General features: G+C 38.9%; 1 protein-coding gene across 1 annotated transcript; it reads right to left on the reverse strand.

Annotated features, from left to right (window-relative positions):
• Positions 1-804: 804 nt before the first annotated feature.
• On the reverse strand, positions 805-13,173 carry HEMGN (hemogen). The gene is made up of 4 exons (XM_036077493.2): positions 13,008-13,173; positions 11,198-11,291; positions 5,177-6,363; positions 805-2,396 (listed from the first exon to the last, which is right to left on the reverse strand). The coding sequence occupies exons 1-4, from the start codon at positions 13,084-13,086 to the stop codon at positions 2,290-2,292; spliced, it is 1,467 nt and encodes a 488-aa protein (XP_035933386.1). The 5' UTR covers positions 13,087-13,173; the 3' UTR covers positions 805-2,289.
• Positions 13,174-16,172: the final 2,999 nt, after the last annotated feature.

Genomic DNA, 16,172 nt, shown 5'->3' on the forward strand with positions numbered 1-16,172 from the left:
CATATGCAAGTGTCTTATGGTTCATCTTAATGCAACTCTCTTAGAACATGAAACTTCCATTTACTCTTTTTCCTCTAATGTTGACCCACTCTGGCAGGTGAATTGAGACAAGATTTCTTAAGATTAGACCCAGCATGAAAAGCACTGAAGAAGTTAGATGTGACTTTAGGTGAGTACCCAGCCTCTCTGAGGCTATTCCCTCATCTGTAAAACTGGAATGATAATCACTGACCCGCCCATTTCACAGACTCCTGTGCAAATCAAATAAGTGTATATGAAAATATAAATTCTGAAGTGCCATCCAGATGTAAATGACTATTATATGGTAATGCTGCCCTCAATATGTCACTGGACTAATATAACGGGGTGTGAGTAATCCCTGTATGATAAATATATCCCGGGAGGAGAAAAAATGTAATGGTGGTGGGGGGAGTGGGTGCAAACAGGAGGGAAAAGCATTGTAACCTCCCACTCTACCAGTGGCCCTCAGCTGTAGCTGCACATTAGAATCACCTGGGGAGCTTTTCAAATACCCTAAATGCAATGTTGTATCCTAGACTGGATCCTGAAGCAGAAAAATGGCATTAGTAGACAACTAATGAAATCCAAATAATGGTAATGTCACTGTCTTAATTTCATAAGTTTTTATGAATGGACCATGGTTACAGAACATGTTAACATTAGGATAAACAGGGTGAGAGGTATAAACTTCTGTACTCTCGTTAAAAGTTTTCTATAATTTCTAAAATTATTTCTCAAAAATATTTAAAACAAAAAAGCAATTTAAAAAATTAATATGTATATGCTTGGATGCCATCCTAGACAGGTAAATCAGAATCTCTGGGGAGGTGTCTGGACGGCTGTAATTTTGAAATCTTCCCCAGTGGTTCTAATGGATCCTGAGGGTTGAGAACCTCTTTCTACACTGTGAATGCTTGTGAGAACTGGGATTCTATCTTGTTCTTCGCTGTCTAGCCTAGTACCTAGCACAGTGCCTCTGTACCTATATGGAGAGCTTGTAAAATTGTGTCCTTGCTGAACTAAACCTTTACTTGTAAAAATATCCTTGACTTTGAGTCTTCTGTACTAATAGATGGAAAACTGCAGTTTTCAGATATTTTCCCACCCAGAATAACTCCTATTCCTGCCCCCAGTCTCTTTCATTTTCAGCTAACCCTGACCATTATCACCAGATAGATATTCTTAAAATACTAAAACTGCATCGTTCAAAAGTCTTACTTAGTTCCACATTACCTAACACATACTTCTTAGGTATGCAAAATTCTGTCCACTCTAATAATATGAGATTTTTAGCCTATTAGCCTGCTATTCCACATGGACCGTGCATCAGCTGTAGTTTGCATGTAGTTCTCTTGAATATGTCCTGAATTCATCCTTCTCTGTGTCACATACAATACAATAAAGCCACAATCCTCACCTACAGTACAAATCTTTTCCATCTTTCAAGGCTCCTTGAAGATGTAATTTTTTTAGGTCACTCCAGCAAAAAAAGAAAAAAAAGAAAAAGTGAGTGTTTCCTCTATTGTATCTACTCTTCAAATGACACTAGCATTTACTATTATTTATATTCTGTTTTATTCCCCTCACAAGACTAGATTAAACCCCTGGTAATGGTGAAACGTGTAATAAAGATTTAATATACATTCTGCACAAATACAATATTTAAAAAGGAAAAAGAGAAAATCAGAATTCAAACACTCCAGTAAACTGTATTCATCACTCATCACCTCAAAATATCTTTGAAGGAGTCCCAGAACAATTGTTAAAATTAACTTTAAAAGCTTACCAAGTCTGAATAAAATGTTGAAGCTATTGTTACATTGATAAGTGAACAAAGTTTACAAAAAAACTATCACTCCCCCAGATTTTAAGTGTTCAGACAATACTTTCTCTACTTTTAAGAATTAACCAAGGAAAAAATAAATTAAAGGAATTAACCAAAGAAAGGTTTGTTCTTAAGGGGTGGGATCAGTTATTCAGCCATCCCTTTCCCATTTCTGTCTCTCCCCACCACTATCCTCACCCCAATATACATATACATATACACACACACACACACACGCACATGCACACACACACATTAGCAGGATATCATCTACGTAATAGAGCCTGAAAAAACACCTTCGTTCTCCCAGATACAGTCTATACATGAAAAAAAAACGCTTAAAATATTAATGGGTGTTGTAGAGATCTACAGTGTTTTGAGAAAATCACACACATATATTAAGATGTGTATTTTCTTGCACAACTATTGATGGTTGAGCATTGTTAAAACAAAACATAACTAAAGATGTCATTTTCTGGATGAATTTCTTGAGGAACGTTTGGAATTGCTGGTATCTCTGGTTCTTCTGCTTTGGGTTTTTCTCTCATTTCTGTAAAATAAAATATGAAAATAGGTTCAATAAATGGTATTGAAACAATTGACTACCTAGAGAAAAAAAACTCTACCTCATACCTTGCACAAAAGCAAATTTCAGATGAATTAAAGATTTAAATATTAAAATACCATAAGTGTTGTAGGAACAATAAAATGTTTTTTATAATCTTAGGATTAGAAAGGCCTTTCTAAGCAGAACACAGACCAGAAACCATAAAGGAAAAGAATGACTGGTTTGAATAACTAAATATTAAAATCATGACAGTTTTGAATAAATAAAAATTAAAAATTGGGGCGCCTGGGTGGCTCAGTCATTAAGCGTCTGCCTTCGGCTCAGATCATGATCCCAGGGTCCTGGGATCGAGCCCCACATCGGGCTCCTTGCTCAGCGGGAAGCCTGCTTCTCCCTCTCTCACTCCCCGTGCTGTGTTCCCTCTCTCGCTGTCTCTCTCTCTGTCAAAAAATAAATAAAATCTTTAAATAAATAAATAAATAAAATCTTATCATGTAGATGACAAAAACCACTATAAATAAAGTTAAACCAAAAACAACAGGGAAAATATTTATAACTTATATGTAGGTGAAAGCTTAATAACTATTATATAGGGATTTTTAAAATCAATCCAAAAAAATCAAATTTAAAATGGAACAGGAATTCGAACAGGCAAGTCTCAAAAGAAAAAATTCAAATTTATAACAGTCATGAAATTCAAATTCATGATAATACTAATGCCTAGTAGCAGTAGTCATTTAAAAAGTGGAAATTGAAACAATTCAGTTGTTTGGTTTTGGTTTTTTTTAACCTAACATATAGGAAAAGGTTTTTTATTTTTATTTTTTTAAAGATTTATTTATTTTAGAGAAGGGGGGGCAAGAGCAGGGGAAGCGGCAGAGGGAGAGGGAGAGAGGATCCTCAAGCAGGCTCCCTGCTGAGCGCAGACCCTGACATGGGACTCAATCCTAGGACCCTGACATCATGACCTGAGCCAAAATCAAGTCAGACATTTAACCAAAGGAGCCACCCAGGTACCCCAGAAAAGTTTTTTAAATGTAATCATATGAAGTATTGGCAAGGGCCTAGAGGAAAGACACATATAAACTCTTGGTTTGTGTGGGTTGCTACAATATTTGTGGAGGTTAGTCTGACTGAATGTATCCAAACATTAAATGTGGGTACACTTTGGCCCAGCATTTCAATTTCTAGGGATTTATCCAAGAATATAATCAGACAAACTTAAGCTTCCAGTGCCTCAGTTTCCTTATCTATGAAATGGGAATAATATTGTTTTTCTAGTAGGGCTTTTAACATTGAATAAAATAATTCACACAAAAGGTTTAATAGTTTCTGGCACATAGAAAGTGCCCAATAAATGTTACTTCCAATGATGTTCATTGAACACTGTTATAATAGTAAAACTTGGCAGCCATAAATGTTCGTCATTTCAAAGATTGGTTGAACAAATTATTGCACATATAACACCATACCATACAACTGTTACGAAAGATGTCATTAAGATGGCCATGATATATATTGTATGTGAAAAAATGCAGGTTACAGAATAGGATGTATTCTACTATCTCACTTGTTAAAACAAAGGAAAACAACCTTCCGGATGAGGATCAGAGATAGGAGATGGTATTAGAGTGGACTTACTCTATATTCACTTACATATTGCTCTCATTTATCATAATGAACATTCCTAATTCATTATTATGAATATTTTCTAATCAGTAAAAAGGGTACATATTTCCATTCGTTTGGCCAGACAAAACCCCGAAACAAGAAAAGCATGAATTAATTGCCCACATTAACCTTGGCAAGAATGAACCTCTTAGAACGGTGCCCTGTGTGGATGAGAGCTGCTTCTCCAGCAGGGGCTCCTGTCGGCACAGGCCCATGCTTCACCTGTCTGCTTTTTACTCTAATTTTTTCAAGGTATTTCTTCAAAACCTGTACCTGTGGGAACCCAACTAACCCCATGCTTTTGTTGCACTCATCTTTTAGGAACGAGAACAAATAAGCTACCAGAGGGATTTCTTTAGAAAACAATTCCCTGGGGAGAACTCTGGTCTGGTAGATTCAGCCCTTACACTGTCTACGGTATTGTACAAAGGGAATCGAGGTTCTCGCTTAAGTCAAACTGAAGAAAGATCACATTATCTTAAAAGTGTTATGCTTAGGAGAAAGCTTTTCAGGAACAGACATTGAAATAGAGAGGGGTTTTGGCAAACCTGATAAATCCTACAAAAATGAGTTCCTCAGTAACAGGATCATATTTTGTACCTTTATAACTCCCTTGGTACCTTGTACCCTGAACTTACTTGCTTTTAGTTTGCTGGGGAATTTTCATTCTCAAGAAAAACTGTATTCCTGAAGCTTTCTTGTTAATTTAAACTTGATTGTTCTTTAAAATATTTTGTACATAATTCATCTTATGTTGGGTTCATTTCACTTCACTGGCTAAAGCTTCCCAGAATGGAAAGTATGTCAAATACCTACTATACACACTTATATTTTCACCAATTATTTTCTTTTAATTCTTCATAAATGTGCCAAACAGACATTGGTTGGGTGAAAAACATTTTTTACTTGAAACTGGCTAATGACATTAATGATATCCTTTACGATAACGGGAGATACTCTACGATTGTTAAAGAAGGCTATAAATCACCACTCTGAGGGAGATGTATCTATGTTAGTGCTCTAATTATAAATGGGGACCAAAACCCCATTAAGTGGCAGTGTCACTGACTTATCCCAATAAAACACCCTACCTCGAGGAGAAGTATAAACATCCTTAGCATCCTCCTGGTGTGCTTTAGGATCCTGGCCTTGGGGCCCACCTGTTTCTTGGTATGGTTCTGGAAAGCATTCTTTAGGCAGATCCTTATTTTTATATGCCTTAGTAGAAAGATCTTCAGGCTCAGGTGTTTCTTGGTATATTCCAGGTGAATAGTCTTCAGGCCCAGGTGTTTCTTGGTATATTTCAGGTGAACAATCCTCAGACCCAAGTGTTTCTTGGTATATTTCAGGTGAACAGTCCTCAGGCCCAGGTGTTTCTTGATATATTTCAGGTGGATATTCCTCAGGAGCAGGCATTTCTTGGACTGTGTTATGAGAGGATGCTTTAGGCACAGCAATTTCTTTATATGTTTCATACAAGAAGTATTCAGGTTCAACCTTTTCTTCGTGTGTTTTTGTAGAAAGGTCTTTAGGCGCAACTATTTCTTCTGTTTTAGGAAAGAAGCTTTCAACCTCAGCCATTCCTTGATCTGGTTCAGAATTGTATTCCTCAGGTTCAGCTCTTTTTGGGTATGTTTCAAGAGCATACCTTTTAGGCATACCTGGTTTGGGGAATGCTTCAAGAGAGCATCCTTCCAGGTCAGCTATGTCTTCAGGTGTTTTAGAAGGAAGGACTTTGACTACAGCTGTTTCTTGGCACATTTTAGGAAAGAGGGCTTCAGGTTCAGCCATATCAGGGCACAATCTGGAAGGATGGTTTTGAAATACGGCTGTTTCTTGGCACATTGTGAGAGAGAGGGCTTCAGGTTCAGCCATATCTGGACACATTTTAGAAGGATGGCCTTGAAGTACAGCTGTTTCTTGGCATATTTTAGGAGAGAGGGCTTCAGGTTCAGCCACATCTTGGCATGTTTCAGAAGGATGGTTTTGTACCATTGTTTCTTGTAACTCAGAAGAATTTTCCTGATGTATAATGCTTTCTTGATCCACTGCAGAAAATTGTCTCTCAAGCACAACTTTTTTGGGAGAGGCTACCAGAGACAGCACTTCAGTTATACTCCTAGGCGGTTCAGTTTCTTTCTCCATAGGTGCCAGTGCTTTCTCCATCATGTCCTTTTGAAATTGTGACTGAGGTTCCTCCTTCAGTTCTGTATTTTGTTGTCTCTTTCTGCCTCTTTTATTTCCTTTTCCTGTCCTTTGCCGCTTGTATTTTTTCTCTCTGTGGAAGATCAGAGTTAGTGTCAGCAACGGGGCTACAGGATTGGAAGAAATGCTTTGCGGTAACAGCCCCAGGTCTCCTGCCTGCCGTGTTGCATGACCATGGACAAATCGCTTAATCTCTCTAGGCCTCAACCTCCTTGTTTGTAAAATGAAGGAGTAGTGCTAGATGTTCTCCATTGTCAGGAGATGAAATGTCCCTCGGGGACTTTTTGTCTCTGACACCTGGCTCACACAGAATCTTCTTGGTGAGTGTAGAGCGCAGGTGTGTGTTTGAGAGCATACACTTAAAGATTGGTTATGGGAAACGTATAACTCATGTTATAAAAGAATAGATTGGCATGCTGGTTTATACAGTAGTCTCTTTGGGTTTAGTCTGTGTGAGTTAGTCCCACTATGCCCTGGGCCAACGGATACAATTGTGTTTCTAGATCTGCAATCCAGGCACAGCTCCTTGTCTGTGCAGGCTGTAGACAGAAGATGTATATCTAATTGCTTATCTAATTCAGCGTCCTGTGTACAGAATCCTAAATAGCCGCGATACATGTCAAATGAGATGTACTGTAAGCTGGGTCAAAAGCTGCAAAACCATTTCTGGAAGTAAAGAAGCCTGGTGGAAAGGCATGAGTGGCCATATTATACCTACTCCAAATTAATAGCTAGATGAAGGATCTAAAAGATAAAAGGATACGCATGGAAATTGCGGCAATGGCAAGTTGTTGGGTACAGCAACCATCACCGAATACAGATGGCTAATGCAGATGGGCTGGGGGCGTGGGGAGGAAGAGGTACTATAAATAAACATTTCATCATTTTTCTAAACCTATTGAAATTCTGTTCCAGGCTACCTGCTCTGTGGAGCCTTTTCTTAGAGATCACAGGCTGAAATGCTCTCCTTGCTCAGGATTTATGATGAGGGTCATGCTTTCAGGTGAGGAACATAGCCTGCCTCAGACTCTCATTACTTCTGGGGGAATATTCTTATAGTAAATATTTGTATTTCTTTTAGCAAACTAGATAAAACCAGTGCTCCTATGTCTCTGCAGTGCTCATAATTCCTTGCATACTTAAATGGGTACCCTATTCTACCTTTGTTTATGTTTGAAGATTTCCATAGTTAAATTTTTTTTAAAGGTTGCCTCACAAAAACCAGTTTGAAATCAATTTAAAAAGTTACATATGTAATAAGACAGTAAAAAATAAGTATTAAAATAATACAGAAGAAAATGTTGTGTAAAAATGATAGGATGACGCTTCAGCATTTTAGAGTTTCATTCCAAGTAACAAAGGACACAAGATAATTTATAAAGTCCTTATTGTCAGATTTTTAAAAGATGGTGTATGTGACTTTTTCAGGAAACACTTACTTCATCCTAGATATTAAATCCTAAATAATTTGTTAGGTAGATCTCTATCTGAGGGATTCTGAGTTATGTTCCATGTTCTTCATGGTAGTTTTTCAAAAGATGCAAATATATCTATGTGGCCTAAAATTTAATCCAGACTCTGTCACTGATCAGCTATGTGATCATGGACAAGTCATTTAAACTCTCTGTGCCTTGGTTTCTTCATAGGTAAAATGGAGTAAATGGTATCTGTCCAACTTCAGGTGGTTGTTGAAAGAATTGCATATAATAAGGGCGCCTGGGTAGCTCAGTGGGTTAAGCATCCAGTGCTTGGTTTTGGCTCAGGTCATAATCTCAAGGTCCTGAGATTGAGCCCCATGTTGAGTTCCCTGCTCAGCAGGGAGTCTGCTTCCCCTCACCCATTCCCCCCACTCATGCACTCTCTCTCTCTAAAAGTAAATAAATTAATTTAAAAAAAAGAATTGCAGGGGCGCCTGGGTGGCTCAGTTGGTTAAGCGACTGCCTTCGGCTCAGGTCATGATCCTGGAGTCCCTGGATCGAGTCCCCCATCGGGCTCCCAGCTCAGCGAGGAGCCTGCTTCTCCCTCTAACCCTCCCCCCTCTCATGTACTCTCTCTCTCTCATTCTCGCTCTCTCTAATAAATAAATAAATCTTAAAAAATTGCATATAATAACTTGGATGAATGAATTATTCAACTATAAATTAGTATTCATATTAATACAGGAAGCACAGGGCTTCCTATGAGCCAGGCACTGTTTTGAGCAATTTACTTATTCTGTTATCTCGTATAATCTTCACATCATCCACTTATGAGGCAGATACTATTATTATCTCCATTTTGCAGATGACAAACCCGAGGCACTTTCTTGTTCAAGGCCAATTGGCTAGAAGTGGGGGAGCCACGCTTCAAATCTAGGCATTCTGGCTTTAACAGCCAGGGCTCTCAACCATTACACTCCCCTGCTTGTCTCTGGAACCAATAAGGTTTCACTGTGTGGTATGTTGTAGTAAGAACAGCCCTCAGTAATATAGAGATGTGTCACAAGAGCATGGCCAGCCAGCTGCCAAGAGGCTCACCAAGGTGTCATCTACTTCAGTGACTTTTTCAGCCTTGCCCCCGCCCCAACCCAGCAAGCTCAGAAACCCAATTCTATCAGCACACTGAGACTAACTCCATTTATCAGGGATAGAACTCATCAACCAGCTCAGAGAGACTAATATTAAACCTAAAGACCAATTTTTAAGTGAACAGTGAGAAAAGCAGAGTCACATAGCAGAGGATGTTTGGACTAACAGATGAATGTAATTCTTTCTCTGTAGCAAGTATTTGAGAAGCCAAGTAATGATCAGAACATTGCTTGGAGAGTATGGAATTAGGGGAGCTAATAGGATATTCTTCAATAGAGTCACCCGCCACAGGACTCGAGTATAGAAGTTTCTGCTATAACGTAATATAACGTAATTCCTGGAAAACCTTTCTTCAAAATCATACACTAAAAGTACAGTGCTTGTGGGGAAAAATAGAGTTAAGGCAAATGACTCAAATCCTGTGCAACTTTTTTGTTGTTTGTTTTTATTAAGTAGGCCCAATGCGGGGCTTGAACCCTCAACCCTGAGATCAAGACCTGAGCTAGATCAGAAGTTGGGGGCTTAACCGACTGAGCCATGGAGGCACCCCTGTGCAACTTTTTAACACTAACAAAAACAATAATGGGTACCCGGGAGATAAATTGAGTAGTACAGACAGGCAGCTTACCCTGGCTGGAGGCTGCCTGGGGCATAGCAAAAATACACAAAACAGCAGTGTAAATGCAGGCTTTCAGCTGCTGAGATCATGCAAATGCTGGTGGTGCTCTGAGCCAGCAGGGCTGCCCTTGGGCTGGGCACAGGGCTTGGGCAAGTGCAACCTACATGTGGAGAGCTGTGCAGGGCCAGTCCTGTCCTCTGGGGAAGGAGCCTTGGAGACAGGCTGAAAAGGACCCTGCTTATGCAGCAGCCAAGCTGAAGGCTTTTCCCTTTCCCACCAAAGGTTTGAATTGCATTCCCTTTTGACTGGGAAAAATCTCGAACCAATACAACTTCTATATTATACTGACATCGTTCTCCTATTTACCAATCATATGTGAGCTGATTGGTGCTGTAGCAGAATAGCCGGTAATGCAGTCCACTGGGGTGAGAGGTGCCCTTTCTCCAGAAAAGTGCTAAAACATCTAGGTTGTACTTTTTTTTAAACGATGCTTGGAAATATGTATACCTATTTTATCTTTGCCATCGAAAGAAACATTTTTGCAGCAATGAAGAAATGCAAATCTAACTGCTAATTTAACAACAACAACAACAATAATAAAAATATAAGAGTGTTTAGATGAGTGGTTCTCAACTGGGGGCAATTTTGCCCCTTCATCACCCCCCTCCCCATGTCCCATGCCAGGAGACATTTGACAATGTCTGGAAACATTTTTGATTGTCACAATGTGGGTGGGGGAGTGCTATTACTTTCTAGCTGCCAGAGATGCTGCTAAACATCTACAATGCACAGAACAGCCTCCCACACAAAGAATTATCCTGCCCACAGCATCAACAGTGCCCAGGTTGAGATACTCTGGCTTAGATGAGTGTTGCACGTTGGCTCCTTGGACTCCCCATTTCTATCTCCAAGCATCTCCAAGTACCTCTGTTTTCATACTCCTATTCTAAATGGATGCACTTAGAAGCTGCCTCATTTATAATCATGGTCTTGTACTCCCCCACTGAGATTACACACAGGTGACTTTGCTTGGAGATTTAAAAACTCCTACTCTTCCATCACTTATTTCCATGGTTTACTCCATGGAGAGTTAACGCACTCATTCAATTAGGATTTTACTAATTGAAAGCGTGGAAAACTAACCTGAAGTTCTCCTCAAAGTTATCTCCTGCTCCCAACAAGATGCTTCTATGTTTATATCACCAGAGTAATAGAACACCAGACCTCTCTACAATATAATTCAACTGCCTGGGGCTTTTATTTAAAAAGAACAGGAATAGGGACGCCTGGGTGGCTCAGTCAGTTAAGCATCTGCCTTCAGCTCAGGTCATGATCCCAGGGTCCTGGGATCGAGTCCCGCATCGGGCTCCTTGCTCAACAGGGAGCCTGCTTCTCCCTCTGCCTGCCACTCCCCCTGCTTGTGCTCTCTCTCTCTCTCTCTGACAAATAAGTAAATAAAATCTTTAAAAAAAATAAAAAGAACAGGAATAAAATTCTGTTCCAACCCCTTTACTAGCTATGTACTTTAGGCAAGAGATTTAACCTTTGAAGACTTGGTTCCTTTTTTTTTTTTTTTTTTTTTTGTAAAATGGGGATAACAGCTCCCAATTTATGGGATTGTTGGAAAGATAAACATAGTATGTAAAAGCACTCAGCACTACTTGACCCACAGCATATACTTGACAAATATCAGTTCCTTTTCCCTTGCAATGATACTATACCCAAAATGCCATTGCAAATTTTGCTTCTCTTGTGCTTCAGCTTTCCTTTTCCTGAGTTGCTCTCTGTTTCGCAAATTCCAAGTTCCAATGACTTCTGTAGGATCAAAATGGAAGTTAGAGGATGCAGTGATAAATTGTGGCATTTATCAGCAAGAGTCCTATGGCAGAGTGGTAGAACCCCTATACTAGGTGTCTGTTTTGTTCCTAGCTTTGGGGGGACAAGAACCATATCTTATTTATCCTTGTACCTCCAAAGAATGCCTAGGAACAAACATTCAGTAAACATTTTTAAACGAAAGGGTCAGTACATAAGTGTGCTATCAACCCATTAATTTCTTCAAAATAATTTTACATATTATAGGAACATAAAAGAAAAAAATTAGCCATGTTCTGCCATCCTTAACATTATAACCCATTTTCATTTTATTTCTCATACCCATCTAGCCCATATATTACACAAATTTGTAATGATAGCATACCATATATCATTATTAATCTAACATTATGTCAGATATATTTTCTATGAGATAGTCCTTATAACTTTAATCAAGTTGATGTGTTCCTGTTTGCCCAGTCATTCCACTTGTATTGGTTGTTGCCAATTTTAAGGTTATTTTTTTTTTTTTGCCATTGTAGATCAAATTATAATAAGAATATTCATGCATACAGCTTTTTTCCTTTTGAATTTTTTTCCTTAGGATGATGTTTCTCCAAGTTCTTTGGAAAGTTATCAAAAAAAAGGTTCTGTTGACTTTTTGTTTTTTTGTGAAAAGTTAATGGGTCTTCTTAGAGCCTGTAAAGTGATTACAAACTTGCACTGAGATCCCCGAGAGCCAGAGCATGCCCTTGGACCACAGCACCTTTTGTTCTTAGGACAGAAGTTCTTATGGTGAACTTAGATGGAAGAATATTATACCTTTATTTTTACCTATGTCTAATTAAATTTCCTTCAATTATCAATGTAGGTGACAAACCACAGCAATTTTTGTGCAGTAAGTGACTTTGTCACCAAAAGAAATCAGATTTTTTTTCATATTACAATACAGTTGTTTCAGATACCTTAAAATATAATTTATTTGAGATAATATATTTGATTTGATACAATGGTTTTAGACCCACCTTAATATAATCTTGTTATTTAATACATCCATAAATAAGCATATATATTGTTGTATCACAATTTTTCATTTTGATAACTGTATCATACAGTTGTTTCCTTTGGAATCCTATCAATTTTATGTATTTAAAATATTTATTTTAAAAAGGGGTCTAAAGGTTCATCAGAATGCCAAAGGGATCCATGGCACAAAAAAGTTTTAAAAACTGTCTCAAGGCCTAGGGTTCTGCAAAAAACGTTTTGAGAAATGCCACTTTAGGACAGACTCAAGACTAAGATTAGTGAGTCAAAAGAATAAGCGACTATTACAGATGTGGCAATAGGTAGACCAGATCTCTTTCCAAAAATCATACCAAATTTACATTACCATAGAAGTATAAGTGTGTACTTGTTTTACCACAACCATCCAATACTGGGTATTTTCATTTTCTTTCACTTGAATATATTATTAGTAATTTACTTGCTATCTCCTTGTGTTTCTCTGGCTTACTAGAATCAATGCACTAGAAGTCACCTCAGAAGGTATACAACCCCAATCCTTCCCATCTAAGGTTATGTGAACATACTCAATTATGTCCTTTTTTGGAGCCAGATTCATAAAAATTAGGAAAATAATCACAGCCTCAGTTCTTCCCAACAGTCACTAAGACATCTGAGTGGCCACTAGAGACCTCTCAGGATCTCTTTCATTACCTGGAACATGGTTCTCTTCTTGATGAGGATTAGGTGTCTGATGGAGTTTCAAGTGAGATTGGTCCCTTCCCAAATCCATCTTGCTGTAATACCTTCCTGCTATTTGGTCTGACTTCCACAAGTAACCTTTTTAAAAATATCAAAAGCACCTAACAGTTAAACACACACAGACACACAGGCAGACAAATTTACTTGTCACTTAACTTCCCGCCTAAAAGTTTTATCTGGTTGGACCACAGCTGTTGGCTACTTCTACTTTCTTTATCACACCACACAGGTATGAGTAGGGGGCATGGTTGGTCCTACTATCCTCATCCTGTAGCATAGTTGCGAGTTATAGAGGGAGCCCCACGGCCACAGCCGGGCATGGCACGGCCTCTGGTAGAACAGCCACTTATTTCTGTCTGCCAAAAAGTACCTGAGTCTGATGGCCCTTTTTCCATATGGAAGTGACATAGTGTAGAAAGAACCCTAGGTCTAGGACCTAACCGGTCCATGTCCTAGAATAAGTCACCTCCCCTTTCTGTGACTCTTTCCTCATTTGCAAGGTGGGTAAATAATTCCTGACTTGCCCCCCTCACACAGTTCTTGTGAAAAAGTGAAAATAATGAATGTGAACATTATGAAGATGTGAAATTAATCTTACATGATTTTCCTGCATATGGCATTCTTTTTACCTTGATCTGTTGCAAAATAATGTAAAGTCTTGCTGTAGATGCTGTGAAATTTAGATGATAGACCCAAAGAACTAAATTAGGAATTCAAAGCAAATCTGAACCCTTTTCTGCTCACCTGATCATTGTCCAGTGACTCAAAATAACTAGTGAAATCCACTGTTACTTGTCCAGGAAAGATCAGAAAGAATTTCTTAATGAAAATATGACCCTGTTATGCCACAGAAATTAAGTTGAAACCAGAGGAATTACCCCATTCCCGGTTGGTCACCCCACTTGAGAAGGCAGGGAGGCACAGAGGACCATGACTGTTCAAGTAGGGAAGCACCACTGAACACACCTTGATCTGAGCAGCCCATCTGTGAGAAATGCAGGATTAACAGTATTCTAGAGTCATAGATTGCATTGAAGAGAGTTTGAACTCCAGTGTTGCTTAGGCAGGTTAGATAGCCTAGGGGGGCCAATTGACCTATCTACACATGGGGACAATATCGGTATCTATCTCCTGGTGTTATTGGATTGGGCAGATTAAATCAAATAATCTGTATAAAACATTTTATATGTGCCTGGCATATTGAACTTGCTTAACAAGTATTAGCTGCTTTTATTAATAATAAAAATATAGTAACCAGATTTTGGTAAACCAAGTCATGGGTTGTTTTTTTTTTTTTTTAGACTTTATTTTTTATTTATTTATTTGAGAGAGAGAGAGAGAGCACAAGTGGGCTGAGGGTTAGAGGGAGAAGCAGACTCCCTGCTGAGCAGGGAACCCGATGCGGGACTCGATCCCAGGACCCTGAGATCTTCGACTGGAGTCGAAGTCAGACACTCAACTGACTGAGCCACCCAGGCATCCCCCAAGTCATAGTTTTAAATGCACTAAAGAAATGCAGGAAATCTGAAAAGAATCCTTTATAAAGAGAAAACCTTTAAAATGTGAATAGGTGCCCCCTACTTCTCTAGACTAGTAAGGCATTAGAAGTAGAAGGGCCCCCAAAACCATCTAGTTCCCTCCCCCCATTTTATATAGAGATAAACTGAGAGCCAAGGAGAGGTATGATTTACCTGCCCCAAATTTTCTTACTTATTGCCAACAGCACCTCTTACTGATTATAAGACAGGTTATCTCTTCAGGCTTGATCTTGCCTGAGTATGAAAATGTATGTGTAGTGTGAATGGATGAGAGAAGCAAGTTTTTCAAACACTGGAAAATATCGAGAATTACATAACAAACACCCATATACCCAGCACCCAGACTTAATGTGATTTTCAGTCACCAGATCCTAATGCTTTAGCTTTAAGTTTCTCAGTTCTCCAGTCTTTCCCATAAGAAAAGATCTAAAAACTCATAACCTCAGAGACTCTCTCTTCAAAGGAGTCCTGGAGGGAATGGAAGGTGTAATTTGCAATTTGCCTCTTGACAATTTTTGGATTTTCAGATATAGGGTTTAAAGAAATCAAATATAAATTCAAAAATTTTAAAGTAATATGTTGGCTAACTGAATAAAAAATAAAAAAAAAATTTTAGGGCACCTGGGTGGCTCAGTCGTTAAGCGTCTGCTTTCGGCTCAGGTCATGATCCCAGGGTCCTGGGATCGAGCCCCACATCGGGCTCCCTCCTCGGGGGGAAGCCTGCTTCTCCCTCTCCCACTCCCGCTGCTTGTGTTCTTGCTCTCACTATCTCTGTCTCTGTCAAATAAATAAATAAAATCTTAAAAAAAAAAAATTTAAAGTAGTAGTGTTTATCATTTAAACTGGTATTTCAAATATTGGTCCCTTTATTTGATGCTTTAGTTCGTACTGGTTGTTTCTTATGATAGCTCAATAAAATAACCTCATAAAATATCTCTGGGGTACCTTACAGAAGATGCAGAAGTACTTCTTTTTTTTTTTTTATGTTATGTTAATCACCATACATGACATCATTAGTTTTTGATGTAGTGTTCCATGATTCATTGTTTGCGTATAACACCCAGTGCTCCACGCGCAGAAGTACTTCTTAATTAGAATGATCCTTACTCAGGGCTAATTACATTCAGTTCAATGATTCAGCAAACCTTAGGGAATGGCTCGTACTGTGCCAAATGTTGACCAAGACTGTCAGGACGCAAAGACCAACAGATGTAGTCCCTGAATTCTGGGCACCATATGCTCAAGATAGACATACGCATCTTTATTGTAAGGAAATAATAGATTCGTTAGCCTGCTGCAGGCTTCCTAACTTGATTCCACTCCTGCCTCATGTTCCCTTTATCTAGAAGCAGAATGTGGAGGGACTATGAGAGGGCGGGGTCTCAAGTTAACAGTAGTAGGGCCAATATTGGGTGGAGGGGGCCAGTGGAGGGACTTTGGAGCAAACTAGATTGGAAGTTGAGCAAGGTGTCTTTGATGTGATAAGCAGGCCAGAGCAGGAACTTGTCTGGGGCAGAAGTAGCCACACAGCAAGTTCAAAAGCCATAGTTCATTGTTCCTTCTCTCTGTAGAAAACTCT

Source organism: Halichoerus grypus, chromosome 14 (assembly GCF_964656455.1).
Source record: "Halichoerus grypus chromosome 14, mHalGry1.hap1.1, whole genome shotgun sequence".
Lineage (NCBI taxonomy): Eukaryota > Metazoa > Chordata > Mammalia > Carnivora > Phocidae > Halichoerus > Halichoerus grypus.

What these genes read in the sequence shown, in the direction of transcription:
- HEMGN (XM_036077493.2), bottom strand. Translation starts at nt 13,086, where the DNA reads ATGGATTTGGGAAGGGACCAATCTCACTTGAAACTCCATCAGACACCT. An exon ending in AGAAGAGAACCATGTTCCAG is followed by an intron (nt 11,292 to 13,007) that starts GTAATGAAAGAG and finishes TTGATCCTACAG; the next exon opens with AAGTCATTGGAACTTGGAAT. An exon ending in AATTTGCAATGGCATTTTGG is followed by an intron (nt 6,364 to 11,197) that starts GTATAGTATCAT and finishes GATCTTCCACAG; the next exon opens with AGAGAAAAAATACAAGCGGC.